Source organism: Rhopalosiphum padi, chromosome 1 (assembly GCF_020882245.1).
Source record: "Rhopalosiphum padi isolate XX-2018 chromosome 1, ASM2088224v1, whole genome shotgun sequence".
Lineage (NCBI taxonomy): Eukaryota > Metazoa > Arthropoda > Insecta > Hemiptera > Aphididae > Rhopalosiphum > Rhopalosiphum padi.
In genome coordinates, this window is record NC_083597.1 from 32482520 (window position 1) to 32499563 (window position 17044).

The 17044-nt window shown below is 23.7% G+C and overlaps 1 protein-coding gene across 1 annotated transcript in view; it reads right to left on the reverse strand.

Annotated features, from left to right (window-relative positions):
* The window catches only part of LOC132917943 (neuroglobin-1-like), a 91816-nt gene extending 84513 nt beyond the window's left edge, over window positions 1-7303 (reverse strand). The window contains exons 1-2 of the mRNA XM_060978945.1: window positions 7132-7303; window positions 2393-2768 (exon numbers count right to left, since the gene is read on the reverse strand). Coding sequence (XP_060834928.1) covers window positions 2393-2649 — 257 coding nt within the window. The 5' untranslated portion in view covers window positions 2650-2768; window positions 7132-7303. The remainder of the gene's footprint in view (window positions 1-2392; window positions 2769-7131) is intronic.
* Window positions 7304-17044: the final 9741 nt, after the last annotated feature.

Sequence of the window (17044 nt, forward strand, 5' to 3'; positions counted from 1 at the left end):
AGACCTTCTTTAAGATCCACTCCGAACTAATTCATCGTTCTTATGGTATTAAAGTCATTATTGTTCATTCAATACTCAATACAGAGTACTTACAGACTAATGCTATTTCAATGTACATAAAATTTTGTATGTAATTAATGCACACATTACAAATTATAGATTACCAATTATTTTTTAAATTAACGTAATTTATATCCAGTAATGCTTATAGGTATTGGTATTAACTACTAATATGAAACATATATATATATATATAAATATAATATTTTATAACATTAAAATATTTAATAGTTCATTCTATAAAGCTATATTTAAAAAATGTTTTTCAAAGAGTAAATAACATGATGCAATTAATAACAAATTTGTATTCAAATTAATTATTTTGACAGCTAGGTACTTTGTGTTGAGTGAATTGTGTGTAATTTTATATAATCCACATCCCAAACCCATATATTGTCTAATTAATTATATAACAGTAAATTAATATGTTGAATAGTTACGATTTAGCATTTTTATTTATTTAACCGCTAACATTGTGTATCTTAAATTCTGACCATTCTGTATATTACTATTTCCTAGTATGGTTTATTTATAATGTTGCATTTCCAATCATAAAGCCTAGATATCGTATATAAATTAAGTTTTACTGTGATCAAATTACATAATCTACCTAATATACATCAAAAATAATTCCAATTCCAATTAATAAAATAACATAATAATTCAGTAATTCATAAATAAATCAAATATATTACGTGTACCCAAAAAATTTAGCAATTATATATTTTGAAATTAAATCTGATATTTAAATATATCAGAATGTGTATAATTTAATAAATACCAAAAGTTGAGTATAAACACTATACTAAATCAAAAGACTTTCTTGAATTTCAACCATTTTGTATTCGATTTTACTAGTTAATTCTATTTTATGATAGTTACAAGAAATATAGAACTGTTAGATATCCTACGTTTTTATATTATTGAGTACCAAATCATCATCAAAGCTCACCATTTAAACCAATACTATTATACAAATAAACTAAATATTTACAAATTCCTTATCAAGCATTTAAATCGACTTATGTCATCCAAATATTGGATAGAATACAAAACTACCCATAAATATTGTATTGACCACTACTTTTCACTCATGAATCACTAAAATCTGTTTATAGTCATGTAAGACACAATAAACATGTCTGAGGAATTGTCGACTCAGAAAAATGATGCTACTACGCATATAATTTATTATTGGCACATATAAAAATGTCATTAGTTAATGACTCTTTATTAAAGACTTAATTTAAAAATTTAAGAACTAACAAAAATATGCTTATTGTACAAATATATTATGTATAGAACGTTTATATAATAATAATAAAAAAAAATATTAAAGAATATCACGAGGCATACAATGTATTAAATTAATAAAATAAACGAAATATTTTAATGTGTATTAGTGTATTACATCATAGCACTAATTTCAACCGGATTATATTATGTAGGTATACAAAATTATAACATGAGCGAATGCATACAGTTCAAAGCAAATTTTCCATGAACATTTTCAAATTATTAAAAACACTTTATTAATCAAATAACTATTTTAATTATTACATTTTTAATCAAACTCTATGCATAATTATATGCGTAATACAAAATAATATTTTTAATGGCGTATCTACATATAATAGTTTAAAACAAATTTTTCGTATTTTAATTTATAATATTTCAAAAAAAAAACTAGAAAAATTATATTTTGCAATATTTAATTAATTTAATGTTACATTATTTTCCAATGCTCTAATAATTCAAGGAAATTGAATTTCCCTTTAATTAATTCATAATATATTAAAATGGAAACTATTTAAAAATATGATTTACCTAAAATATAATTTCTTAATAACACTCATTAAATAATTATATCATCAAAATTAAAAAAATTATGTATGAGCAATCAATACAAAAATGCTTACATTAAACGATAATATTGTATATGTTATATTATATTTGTTATGATATTCTTTACCATATTGTTTAATATTCTATTTGTATGTAATTTGAAACATCAAATAATAATTTTCATATAAATTTATAATTTATACAAGTAATAATAAATTTATTTTTAAAATAAATCGTATTTACTTATGTATTATTTTTAAATAAGCAGTATACGTATAACTAATCTGTTAGGTTAAAAAATTATACCTATTTAAATAATAATTATACTTTTAATGCTTAAAATTACAAACTTGATGTATGTTTTTAAAATTATACCAAATAATAACGTTGTTATTTGTGTAGATTTCTAAGACGATTGTATTCACGATAACACCATGTTTAATATTATTTAAAATAAAATTTAATATTTGTATACTGTATAGTTTACCTTACGAATGTGATGACACCGACTTTTGCGATGTCCTCCTCTAACAATTTCCACATTTCAGTGAGCAATTCTTTTTGCCGCATAGTCAGCGGTTCCGGTGGAGGCATAGCCGGTGGTTCTGGCGGAAATTCTTCTTCTTCCAGAAAAGTATTTTGCCTGCTCGAAAGCCGCTTGTTGTGTCGTGTTGAGCCATCTTCGCCCGTAGAGTCTTGCTTGGAGAATATTGATCCCCTTCTGGTCGTCCCCGCGTTTCCCATCGAATTTGTACAATATACACGGATACACGAAGAACAATTATAGAGAGACAAGGATGTTCACTAACACCCACAGTTATTCATAGACATCATATTAGATTCTTCGTAATCCAAAAATTCAACTAAAATAACATAAATGTAAAAAAAAGTTAATTTTCCACAAAATATACATTAAAAAAAATATTGTTTTGAGTTATTTTTTATAATATTTTAAATAAAAATATTACATATATTATTATGACGCACTAATAAAATTAAAATATGATCCAATATTATGATTGCTAAAAAACGGTTTTATCAATTTTTTAAATTGTATGAAATTTTATAGGGATATATTATCTTCAACAATATGCATATTTAATATAATTAAATGTACCTATATATTAATTAATTATATACATATAATATAATAATAAGTAAATATATTTTCATAAATACCTACAAGATTTTTAAAAGCTAAACTGAAATTTTAACGGAAGGGTTAAATGATTTGTTAAATTAAAGTTACAAATATGAAAAACATAATAAAATACATTATTTACTACATGAAGACATAAATTTGAGTCAAGTTTACCAAAAATAGTTATTTTTCGTTAGAATAAAAATATAGAAGTATTGTATTTTGCTAGTCTTGGCCTGTGTGTAGTGTTTTAAAGTTATTTTTACATCAATTATCAAAAATGTCTAATAATGTAACCACGACTTTACCTTTAGGTTGTTAGAGATGTGACCAATATACATATATATATATATATATATATATTATAATTATTCGTTTGATCATTGAATGTATTATTTTCATTGATTTTACTAAAAACCGCAGGTACTAGAGTAATTGATATATTTAGTAATTTATCATAATTGTATAGATGAAACTTAATACTAACTAAGTATATTTTAAAATGTTGGTACTATTAAATAAATTGTTAACTTATATTATAGTATATAATATATATATATATATATATATATATATATGTATGTATATATTTACTTTATATATAATATAAAACGTTTTTAACCGCGACAATCGACTTAAGTAAACTCAGGACAGCACGTGCACTGACAAAAGCATTTTGACTCGGCTTTTCCCATTTTTTCGTGCCAACATTATTTTGTTCCTTAATATTTATTGGGTCCACTTACTTATCGATCATAATAAATTATAAACATTTTTCTTTTTAAAAATTATATGTCAGTTATTTATAATTATGACCACAGCGTTATTTATTTACAATGTAATTACATCACTGTTGTTTCTTCATATTTCTTCCAGTTCAATATATTATGATTTTTTTTATTCATTTTATAATTGAATTATCACAATTTGAGATTCGAAAATCAAAACATGGCATTTTTTCTACCAAAGTGAGCTTATTGAAAATAAATTTTACTTCATACGACCCACTTTAGATACGTAAATATTAAAAACATAAGATTTTTTTAATATAATCATATCAATACAGTTTTACAAGAATATTTTACTCCTGAATCAAATACAAGCATATTAAGGAATCATTTTTTTTAAATGTTTATTTAACGCTATAATAACAGATACATACATTTTTAATCTATGATATAAACATTGTTTTAGAGTGTGCCAATTAAGTAAAAATGAAATTATAAATATTATATTCTACATAAATGATATTAAAATATAAAAGTATATATATCTATTTAGTATACAACTAAAATATTTTTATTATTTTTTTAAAATTTTATCAAATAATGATACTAACAGGCTTTAGAGTGGCGATTTGCTTTAATTACACGATAATAATAACTCAATAATTTAAAAGTAAGTTTAATTTTCCTCCTTAAAATAATGAAAATTAAAACTTTTCTTAAAACATTTAGAGTTTAAATTTAATATATAATATACCTCGTTGGTTCTATTAATTTATAATAATTAATTTTTTAGAGACACTCAATCGTACAAAACTAGTTCTATATTTTCTATCATGTGATTTTATATTATTATTAAGATGATCTTTTTTCCTTATTCTTAATTTTAATATAGGTAGATTGAATTGAATTTATGATGCAATCAATATATTGTATTTTAATTGTATTAACGATATTTCTCGAGTTACATAAAAAAATGTTATGTACAGTTTTTGTAAAACATGAATAACAATCATTAATCTTTATATAAAACTTTTAAAAAATTGTTGGTGTGTCTACATTATTTAGTATTATTGTCAGAAATAGAAGTGTTATTAAAGTGACTTTTAATTTAAATTTTTTTGTATGTGGGTATTTTATCTTTAAACATTTTAATAATTTTATTAAATAATTTATGAACTGTATATTATTTAATTTTTATAGAAAATACTTTTAAACATATGTTATATCTTATATTATATAGCATTTAAATAATAAAAACAACATATCTATAAAATACGTTATTTTATTTTAAGTTAAACTTGAATAGTTTTATACTTGTTATAAATACGAAAATCGATAACATTTTCACTGTTACACTTTCATATAATAAATTATAAATTCAAAAATGTTTACTGTAGAACACTAACAATTTTCATACATAATGTATTACTTTATTATATATATTGTGTACGTCATAATGTGAAATTTACAGTGGAAGCTTGTAATTTGGATGAGAGTAAATCATTTTTAATATGAGGTTAATATTGTAATATTTGATGATAGTTAACATCACTATAAGTGGATGTTATAAAAAAATAAGATTTTATTATAGACACATGATAAATCAATAAAAGTTAAATAGAATACACTACACAAAACTTTCAAATGAAAATATAATTATTTAATTAGATAAAATACAGGGTGTCTCATTTTTTTACCTAATTAATATAATAATATAAATAACCATATTTATTATAGACTATAGTGCTGAATATTTTTTGATATGCCTTATTGCCTTAATATAGTTACTATTCTTTTTTTTTTTAATAGACTGGCTTAGAATCCTCTTCATTATGGCCGAAAAATATAATCTATAGCCTGAGGTAGGTATCTTGTGGTTTACATATAATCATACTTGTAAAATTTTATAAAGAATACTTATGTTTATACTATTTACGGCTTAATAGACTGTTTAGATATACTAAATATGTATTTATTTTTATTTAATTGAATTTAACTTTTATTAGTTAGAAACAAAATAAGTGAAAAAATAGGAATGGATCCTAATTATTTCTTTTTAACACAGTTCATGTGATAAATCAGATTCAGGGTTTTGATAAAATTTGAAATTATAACGAAAGTTGTATCAACATTTAATAAGTCAAAAAAATATATTTTTAATTTTAAAACTCAAGTCTCTATGCTTTATGAAAATAGTTGTATACTAATTAAATTTAAAAATAAAAACTATTTCATTGTCTAATCTAATGATTTTTTTACACTTTTTCGACAAATAATATTGATAGTTTATAGTTTTAAAATAATACAACGTTTAGTCAATATTTTGTCCCAACAAGTAAATAGTGGGAATATATTTTATACATGATACAATATATTATATTATATTATTCGTATTCGCACAAAATTACAATGTACTGAATATATAATATACGGTCTGTACAGTAGTCTGTATACGGTAATTTAATTCTAACAAACTAAAACAATAAACAAATATAGATTAACTTCTCTCCGATATCATAATTTAAAAATACTCAATCTAATTTCCCCTCGCTGTTATATTATAATATAGGACTACATACTATTATAAAAATGACAGTGGCTATGATAAAACGATGTACCGAAATACCTTCACCGAGAAAAACTCGAGCCCATTAACTCGATAAAATATGGTTTAATATTGAAATTATTACGATGTTATTATTCGCATAACCATTCGAAACCAAAAATATAACTACATCTTGACGCCGCCGTGGATGTGGTGGCCGAGATTGTCGTATAACGTATAAAAACGACGAAACGTCTAGATATTATACCGTTAGTTCCTCGATATTATTTTACTGTTACGAGTAAAACCGACTACCGAACTAAAACAATATAGTAAAAATAAAGTGCGCCAAACGGCGAGGAAAGAGCCTCCTGAAATGTGCCAAACCTGCGGTTATATTACCCGCGGTAAACCTATATAACAGTAAAAGTAAACACGCCACGACGCAACCGATTTGCGAGCGAGCTCAATAACCACCTAAATAACGTATACGAAACACTTCGGATGTTGTTCATTCTAAAAACAATAATATATATAAACTTATTATAGTATGCATAATGAAATCGAAAAAATAAGCTGTAACAATATATTTTATGCACAATAATTTTTAAATCGAATCGACAATAATGGTTCCATTCAGTCGCATTTTGTACAACGATAAAACTCATATATTATAATGAATGTTTATAGTTTCCCGTGTTTTCCAGGATCTCCGCGCGAGGCTGCTCGGCGAGGCCCAGTGATCTTCGGATATCGAGATAAATAATGTACATATAATGTATAGGTAATATGCAAAGAGTGACCGTACGTACCAGTGTCGATGGAAAATTGAATGGTTTTTCGGACGGGAAAGAAAAACGCAACAGCGACGGGGGCGGCGGTGGCGACGACGACCACGACGATTTTGCGAGAGACTGACAGACGCGGAAGAAAAGTTGCGACGGTGGTGAACGCAGCGGTACGACTGGTCGGCGCGCCGCGTCCACGTGTGAAGTTCTCGGTGGCGTGGATGGCGCTCAAGTTCGGACAGCGCGTGCGTGTCACATGGTCGGCGGACAGGATGAGCAGGCGGAGAGATGCCGCGGTGCGCGATCGGACGAAGACGCCGTTGAAGAAGAGGTGTAGTTGCGTACTGTCCGTCGATTTTACAAGAAATTTCAAACATGGCCCTGGAGGATTTCGAGAGTATTTATTCGTGTATATAGTATATATATAATATAATCGAAGGGGTAAACTCTCTTGTAGAATGCGGTAGTGCAGTGAATGACAATAATAAGATTTAGTGTTACACTACAGTATCGGTAATCATTAACATTATATTAAAAAAATTAATAAATGAACACAAAAATACAATTATTAAATAATATTGATTTAATAAAATAGAATAAATCATATAATATATAATAATAAGAATTCATTTGCATTTGAATTTAAAACCAAGTATACATTACGATTAAAAAAAATACGTGACATAGAGAAAAAGTCTATATAATCCATAATTGTAATTGCTAAAGTAAATGATCTAGGGAAGAAAGTATCGGGGCTTTAATTATACCTATCTATAAAATGGTATATGAAACGAGTTAACTTTTCCCAAACGGTTAATTGTAATATTAAACCCTATCGTAGAATGTAAATTTGGAGAATGAATATGACCATTTAACAAGTCATAAATAAACATTATATCAGTAACCTTTCTCCTTACCTCACATGATAATACCTCACCTTAATTTGCATATTATATAAGTTATTTGTTATAAACGACATATTATTTAGTTTGTAACTCAAAAACTTTAAAAATTTAAATTGTACATTTTCAATAGGATTAACAGTAGAGTTATAAGTTTATAACTAAGTGACCATCATAGGTACTGTTGATCCAAACTCAAAATGTGATCTAACGAGTGAATAGAAAAGAATTTTCAAGGCATTTTTTTTTTTTAATTAATTGTTTTTCGGTTAATATCTAAGAACTTTTTACTACAAGTATTTATGTGTGATGTGAAAGACGAGTATTTTATCACAATTATTGTGAAGATGTATTTTAATGAAATCGACAGCCTGTGTATGTTCAACAGTTGCACGTTTGCTTCCATTTGTGCGTTGTATTTGATGCGTATTTAGAATTGATAATTTTAAAAGAAATATTGTAGTAAAGCAATAATTATCCGAATATAATGATGACTGTTTAAATAATAAATACATACCTTACAAAACTGTTAAATACCTAATAATGTTTCAATAAAAATAAATTAACCCGTTATTTTGTGTTAGTTGAGAATATATATATTTTGATACTTATGACACACTTAAAGATCGTTCACTATAATATATATATAAGCAGTTTTATCTAGCGTTAACTAGACTTTTTTTCATAAATTGATCGGTATTTTTGAGTAATTATTTAGTGGAGCTTACAGACGAAAAAAAAATAAAGGAACATAATATATCATCTTAATAATTGTGGAAAAACAAGAACACGCACTATGTAGTGCTTAATCTATCTAGATAGGTACGTCATTAATTAAATACAATTTAAAATATGTTATGCCAGTCTAATATTGGTTGATATTCGAGAGATCCATTTTCTAATTACAGAGAGATCAAATTACCTATATAGATAAGAGTAGAATGAACTGTTGATTATTAAAAAGTATTTCATTCTCTCTCATTAGAGATTTATGATTCTCGTGCATATCCAACATATCCCTGATGGCCGAGAAATCCGTTTCAAAATACAATATTTAAGATATATTAACTTGCTTAAATATTTATAGTCTTATTATACTATGTTATAAAATTATCTATATATAAGATTTTTTTTATTATTATTATTAATTTAATTACAATGTACACTAGCTTTTTATGATAATTTAAATAATAAAGAATAATATTTTGAGACACAACATGAATACGCAACACACTATAATATATATATTGTATATTTGATTTATACTTTTTCATACTTTCGATTCATGAAACAATATAACCCTGATTACTTATCGAGTCACTTCTTTGATAAAGGACAATTGTCTTTATGAATAGAAAAAAATTATCAAACAAGCGTGAATAAACATAGTTATAAATAATCACCTTTCGAAATGTTATTTTTTTGATTTTATAGACTTTAAGGTAGTGGGTTATCAATGAAATCAAAAAGGAATTTTAATATCATACTAAACAATATTAAAAAGTTCCAAATAGTGTTTTCAATATAAATTGGAAATTGAATACAGACAAAATTTTTCAAAGGTCAGCTTTCAAATTTTCTAATAAATTAAAAACACTCAAACATTCAAACGCGATTTGAAAAACCTCCAGTTTTTAAAAAAATCTTTATCATTTGTGTAATGTGTTACCCAAGTTTGGTTCTATTTTAAATTTATTTTTATTTAATTTTTAAATAAATTTCATTGAAAATGTAAAACAAAATAAGTTTTAAAAAATTCACTAACACGTCAAACATTTTCAATCACACGACGATAGCCATTAAACACCTATGAAAAGACAATTACACCTAACATAAAATATCACATTTTTTTTTTTTTTTGACAAATGACTCAAATCATTTTTATTTGTTCAGTATAAATAAATAAATTATTCATTGGAAATAAACAACTATACAAATAAACAAATAAATCATTGTATAAAAAATAAAAAATAAATAGTTGAGTTAACTCAATTACAAACAAATTATTTTAAATTTATCTCAATTAAAAAGTTTTATAATATTTAACAAAGGTATAATATATTTGTTATATTACTCATTTATAAATAAATTATTAATTACTAATTAAGGATTTTTCATAAGTTTATTAGACAACTATAAAACCGAAGTTAATAAACATATTCTTGACAATCTCAGTTAAAACATAAATGCTAAAACTGCCCTCAAATAGATCTATAAACAAGTAAATAAAAATGAAATATAATAATAATTTAATCAAGTTTCGATTTCAAAAGTATATCATTAAACATTTAGAAAGAATAAAATAATAAAATATTTTAGATATTAAAAGGTAGCAAGTTATAAATCAGTTCTAATTCAATTGGATGTAATTAGTTAACTCTTAACTGAACATTTAACTATTTTAACTTACTCATTTAATTCTTCAACTTTAACTCAACATATTTCTCCTGCATAGATTTAAAAATAATGTAATTTTTATTTCATTTTTAGTTTTGTATTTTTTTTTTTTTTTAAATAAAATTGAGAAGAATACTCTTAATATCAATACAAATTTACTAAAAATATTATATAGTATTATGATATATAAAAAAATTTATTTTTTCAATTTTTTTTGTTAACTCTTATTTTATAGTGGCGTTACAATTAATGAGTTATTTGACCACCATAATATAAAAAGGTCCAAAACTTTTGTATAACTGGAAGTTTAAATTATAACAATCACATTGTGTGGGTGGTGTAGGTACCATTGATGTTATGTGAATGTCTATATTTTAGTTCCAAAACTATCTTGAATAAATATTTTCACCGCGTTAAACGTTGAGTAAAAAAATTTTTTATATTGATCCATAAAAACTATTATGATAGACTTTTCCAAGATTACTATAGTTGAGGATCACCTGTACTTTACGTAAAAAAAAAAAAAACTGAAAGCTTGTTCTGCTATGTAAGAGGTTACTCATTATTAAGTAGGTCACTATGTTAGAGATGTATTAAATTTGATTTCAATAATAAATAATTTCGTATACAAAAAACGATTTTGTGAAATGAAGATGGGTGAATCTACTTAAGTATAACTTAAATTGATTGGTGGAACTATAATTTTTATTATAAATATCGCATACAACTTACAGATTTTTATAACTAATATACAATAGATATACAATAGTGTACTGCATAACGAAGTGAATAACTATCATATAATATAGCTTACAAAACTAATTCTATCTATTTTGAAAATTTTTCTTATATATTATTTTATTAATATTCTAGTTATCTAGCTACTATATTGAGGAAAATTTAGAAAAATACTGGATTTTTTTTACTTTTGACCCTCCGAATTACAGGTTTATATAAAAAAATAGGGAAACTATTTGTCTTATCAGAATTCTGTGTATATAAATCTGAAACGTTGCCCACATCAATATGGTACACACCATCTAAAAACCCTTTATAAACTATAATACGTATGCAAATATAAGAGTACCTACCATCAACAACCTAATCTAGAAAATATCCCAAAATATAAACAAAAATTCATTTTTTCGAGCAGATTGCTCTGATGGCGAAAAATATTACAATTGATATAAACAGTAAACACTAATAACAAAAAATATTAAATTAATTTTACGAAGGTAGTTTTATTTTAACGGTTAAGCGTAGATACACTACATACGATATAATCATATTACATGGCAACTAATATATCGCAATTCATACAAATGATTTGTTATTTAGGGTTTTAAAATCTTTATCTAATATAATATATAGTTATAATATATCTACCATGGCTTAATCGTATTAGGATTAACAATGTTGGCATGCCAAAAATAAGTACGTGCATTTTGATTCGAAACGGCTGTGTAATACGTATAATATCCCATATTTTAATTATTATTTATGTAGCAATTGTGTACCTTTGTTTACCATATATATATATATATATATAGGAAGTATAATAGGCACCAAATTTAAAATATCTGGTAACAATGTTTTCTAAAATATGATACCTTCTAAACTTAATAAAATAATTAAACATTGTTAAAATAGATATTAATTGTATATTCTTTGAATAAAATGTATTTTTTTTAAATAAATTTTTTAATTGCAATTTGTTTTTGATCGAAAATAATATTAATATATAATAAGTTCTCGTTTGTTTTTATATAAAAAAATATGATTTTACAACGATGATATAAAATTAATCAGCAGTAAACAAATTGATTATATCTTGACGTTAAAATAAAAAATAAATAGATTTTTCATTAAAATACACATTACGTATTTTTTCTAAACTACCTGATCGGTATTAAGATTGGTGATATTAGTGTAGATTAAAAAATTCCATACGATACACTACAAATTCCATTCTGAATTAAATATATTCTCAAATAAACATCAACTAAAATAAACATCAACTAATTGTCATCAGTAAAATAATGAAATATAACTTAATAATATTATATTATACATATACTAATTAATTTTTTAGTTCACATATAAGTGAAATAATTTACACATGTGCCTCCTTAACTGGATGATGTATTAACATCAAATAATTTGAAATATTTATAAAAATGTAGGAAATCAAAAATGTGAATTTTTCCTTTTCCTTTTCTTTTTCTTCTTTTTTTTCTTATTACTATTTTATTTTTTTCGTAATATGACTACAAACAATATAAATATTAAATTTCTAATTTTGCATCAAGCATTTAATCTTGTATCACTATAGTATTTGAACTGTACCTTTAACATAAAAATGTATTTTAAAGCAAGTAATTGTGTTTAAAATTCATTTTATTAGCTATATAAGAACTAAATAATATACGATTCTCAACAATTTAAAAATATTACTATAGGTGTATGCTATTATGTCATACGTGAATTACGAAACGTGATAGAAACAATATATTGACAAAATTTGTTTATTATAATGAAGAAATATGTTAACTTTGAGCGTTTTTGATGGTTATAAAGTAAATAATATATTAAAACAATTTCGATAAATGTATCAGTGGAGGAGTATGAGGATAATATTGAAATAAACATTGATTACTGAATAGCAAGTAACCATCTAAAAGTCGTTTATTTAATATGACTACTGATTGGACATCATCTTATGCATTCTTTTCAATTATCTGCGTTGTACTCAGAACATAATCAGCTTTGTTTTCGTTAAGTCCTAGAAGGATAAAGTAAATACGTTCATTCATGTTCAGAATGATCCATTTTACTCTGAAAATTTTTAACATAAAAATAAATTGACTTATAAAAATATAGGTAATCCAGAGTCCCACGTAGGTTTTTTGCTATTTTAATTTTAAATCGAGTGATGGGCATTCTAAAATCGTATTTTTTTTTTAAGATAAATAAAACTTATACATGTATTATTATACTACAAATTATAAGTTGAAAATATGTTTAAAATGTATATTTATTATTTAAAAAGCTCAGTAAATAAAATAAAAAAATGTTTAACCCTATACTTATTCTTTGTTTAACTTAAAAAACATATTTTATATTTCCACTTTGTTAAATATTATTTAAATAATTATAAATATTTTAAAAATAATGTACTATGAAAATATTTTAGATTTTAGTGTTAATTATGATGTATGAAGTTGTAAAAATGTAATTTTTAAATATTTTAATACATATTATTATAATGAAACACGGTTTTTCCACCACAGTTGACACTCTACAGCTAAATTATATTACATAATGTTAAAACAGGTATTGTATTAAGAAATATTACACAAAATAGCATACAATTAGTTTTTATGAAAAATTATTTAAATGACTTCAAAGTCAATCCATAAAAGTTTTTTTTTACTATAATAAAAGTTTCATAAATTGAAAATTCATCAGAAAAAAATCGTTTGTAGTCATTTTCAGAAATAAGAATAGAAGAACGATAAGTATACTTCAAGTATTATTTTGTTGGCAACTAATGTATAGCGACTGACCACAAAAATAATTACATACATTGTCAATAGACTAAAAAGTTTTATGGGTTTTATGCTAGTTAAGTTCTTAGCTTCACTATAATACATATAATTTAAATATAATACGCTTAGTTTTGTGTACATAAAATAATAGGAAAGTTTTTTCCATCTCAATTCATCTCACTTTTTTGTCAATATACTTGATTATATATAATTTGAATATATAAATATACAATAAAATATAAATGTTTTTTTTTTTTTACTAACACGCTCCTGTACAATCAGCAAATACCAATTGTAATATAGTATTGGTGTGTAAAAAAAAAATGTGACAACAATAATATTTATATTATTTGGAATAAATAATTTAATTGCAGAAGATACAGCTGATCACTTTATTGAAAAATAAAACTTAAGAACAATACTCTACATTAAAAATCACTGACTTGTATAAGCACGACGAATTTTTCAACAGACCAATCATTTTCGTTTCAGTATTTGTGTATATAAATGAGATAAATAATATAGCATAATCCACACTGAAGCATATTTAGTATTAAAAGTGTAAATATATATTTAAATCACAGTGTTAGACACAAAATTCTCATTGCAAAATTTTTAAACGTTGTTCGATCAAGGATAAAATACAAAATTAAAAAAATATTTATATTAGCTTTTGCGTTAAAATTTATTTTAACTTTAAACATACATAATTGTGTGTAGGGTTTTTTGGTCTTTTCAAGATTTTAACATGAACAACTCATGATAAATCGTGTGCTAAATGTTTAACTGTTTATAAGTTTTTTTTTCTAAAAATAAAAATGCATTACAATCATCACACACAAAACGAAAAAACTGAATAGTAAACATCTGTGCTAAATAATTCAAAATATTTTTTAAATTGTATCATGTCTGGTAAATTTTAATATTTGGTGAGAAATTCAAAACTCAACAGTTATTCATATTTTTAATAATAAATTGAAAATAATTTATTTTGTTTAAAACTAAATTTCAGTAGAAAATATTACTTTGTCTCCAATTTGAGTCAATAATTAATTGTAAGTATGAGCCACGACATAATTTTATCATTTTTGAAAAACAGATGATCGATAATTTTGTATTGTAATGGATTTATGAATAATATCTAAATGAGCCAGCCTTTCTTTTCATAAATGGAGCATACTTCATATTTTAAATATCTAAAGAATAAAATTCTTTGTATTCTAATTCAGTTACGATTCTACAACATATATATTTTTGTATGAATTGAATTGTTTTAAAATGTACGTTTTAAATATAATACATTACTTATATTCTTACAACTATTTCCATACAAGGTACATTTCTAGTTCCCCTTGAACAATTTCAACATTTTTTAAAGTTACTTTTTCAATATTTAAACGACCAATATTACGAATGGTATATTTTAAGTTTCCCATTCCATTAAGATTTAGATTAAAAATTAACAGAAATACAAATCAATTATAAATATAATATTTTTATTGCGAATGTATAATATATATATACTATTAATGATTTAATACTTTATAGTTTCAATAATAAATAAACAGTAGAATCAAGGACAGACCCTAGGTGCACCAAACACAGTGGTGATAGACGATAGTGAATATTTAAATAGTTATTTATGTTTGAACGACATGCATACGTAATCATATCCAAATTCTTAATTCTTTATCAATATTGAATAGTAATTTTATTAGTAAATATATGTATTTTTGAAATCATTGCTATCATATTACTCGTATAATAACTACTTATACTTTTACAGTATATTACTAATATTTATTATTGCAACATATTTTTCTTTATATTTAATATATTGTTGAATTTTATTTGCATAAAATAGACAAGATAAAGTTATTATAATATTTTTTTTTAACATAAAAATGTGAAAATTTGTATAACCATAATTGTATTTAACATACTATACCTAACATAGTAATATATAAAATAATATACAATTTAATGTTGGTATTATATAATGTATATCCCTTAGTATTTTATTTTATTTTCATAAATATTAACGCCAGTTAAAAGCTTATAGCTACCTCTAAGACTTACTCTCAATAGATAAATGATAATAAATAATTCATAACATAATATAGTTATAAATACAAAATGAATATGGTGTTTATTTTAAACTAAGAAGTAGTTTTTTTTTACTATATTGTATACTTTAATATAATGTAATAATATGCTATGAATAAATACTTAACACCTCTGTGTACCTATAATATTAACAAGTACATTTTTTACTTACATCAGATGTGCAAGTAAAATGTTCTGAAAACATCTTATGTTTTTCGATACTTTTTTTAGGTTCATCAAAATAATATTTTTTTTTTTTTTTTAATGAAATGATTATTATTTTTGAATCTTAAAATATTATGTAGTCAACAAATTAAATTAAGGTATGATACTAATCAGAAATACCAATAAGGAAATGTTAACAATAACTAAAATATAATAAAATAATTTATGTAAGTACAATTATTCGGATAAAATAGCTCGCAAACAATCGGAAATTAATAGGTACACAGAAATGGATACTCTGTTAATTCTAGTTGTTCTATAGTTATTATCGTTTATATTTAAAAAAATCGCATACCATTCCAAACATAAGAGAATTCAAAGGAAAGAATACAAAATTTTATTTTGTGGATTATAAAATTTTAAATCTCTATTATCATAATTATTAATATATATACATATTACATATACTAAATTGTTATTTAATACTATCAGTAAAATCTTTTTTATATATACACTCGTAATGTTCGTTTGAACCCACATTTTTCATAATATTTCAGTTATATTGAGTTAGCTATGGTGAAAACTTACAAAAAAATTGAACCTTCGTTACGTTTAACGTAACCGTGTATTATTAAAATCGTAATTATTTGTATGAAGCGGGATACTGAAAATGCTTAAAATTATATGAACTCACTTCATACAAAACTGACAAATATCCTAGTTAAGCTTCTCCTATAACAAAATCCAGATTACCCCATTGGAACATTATTTAACGAAACATGAAATTTTAATTTTAAAAATCACTTCTGTTTGAACACG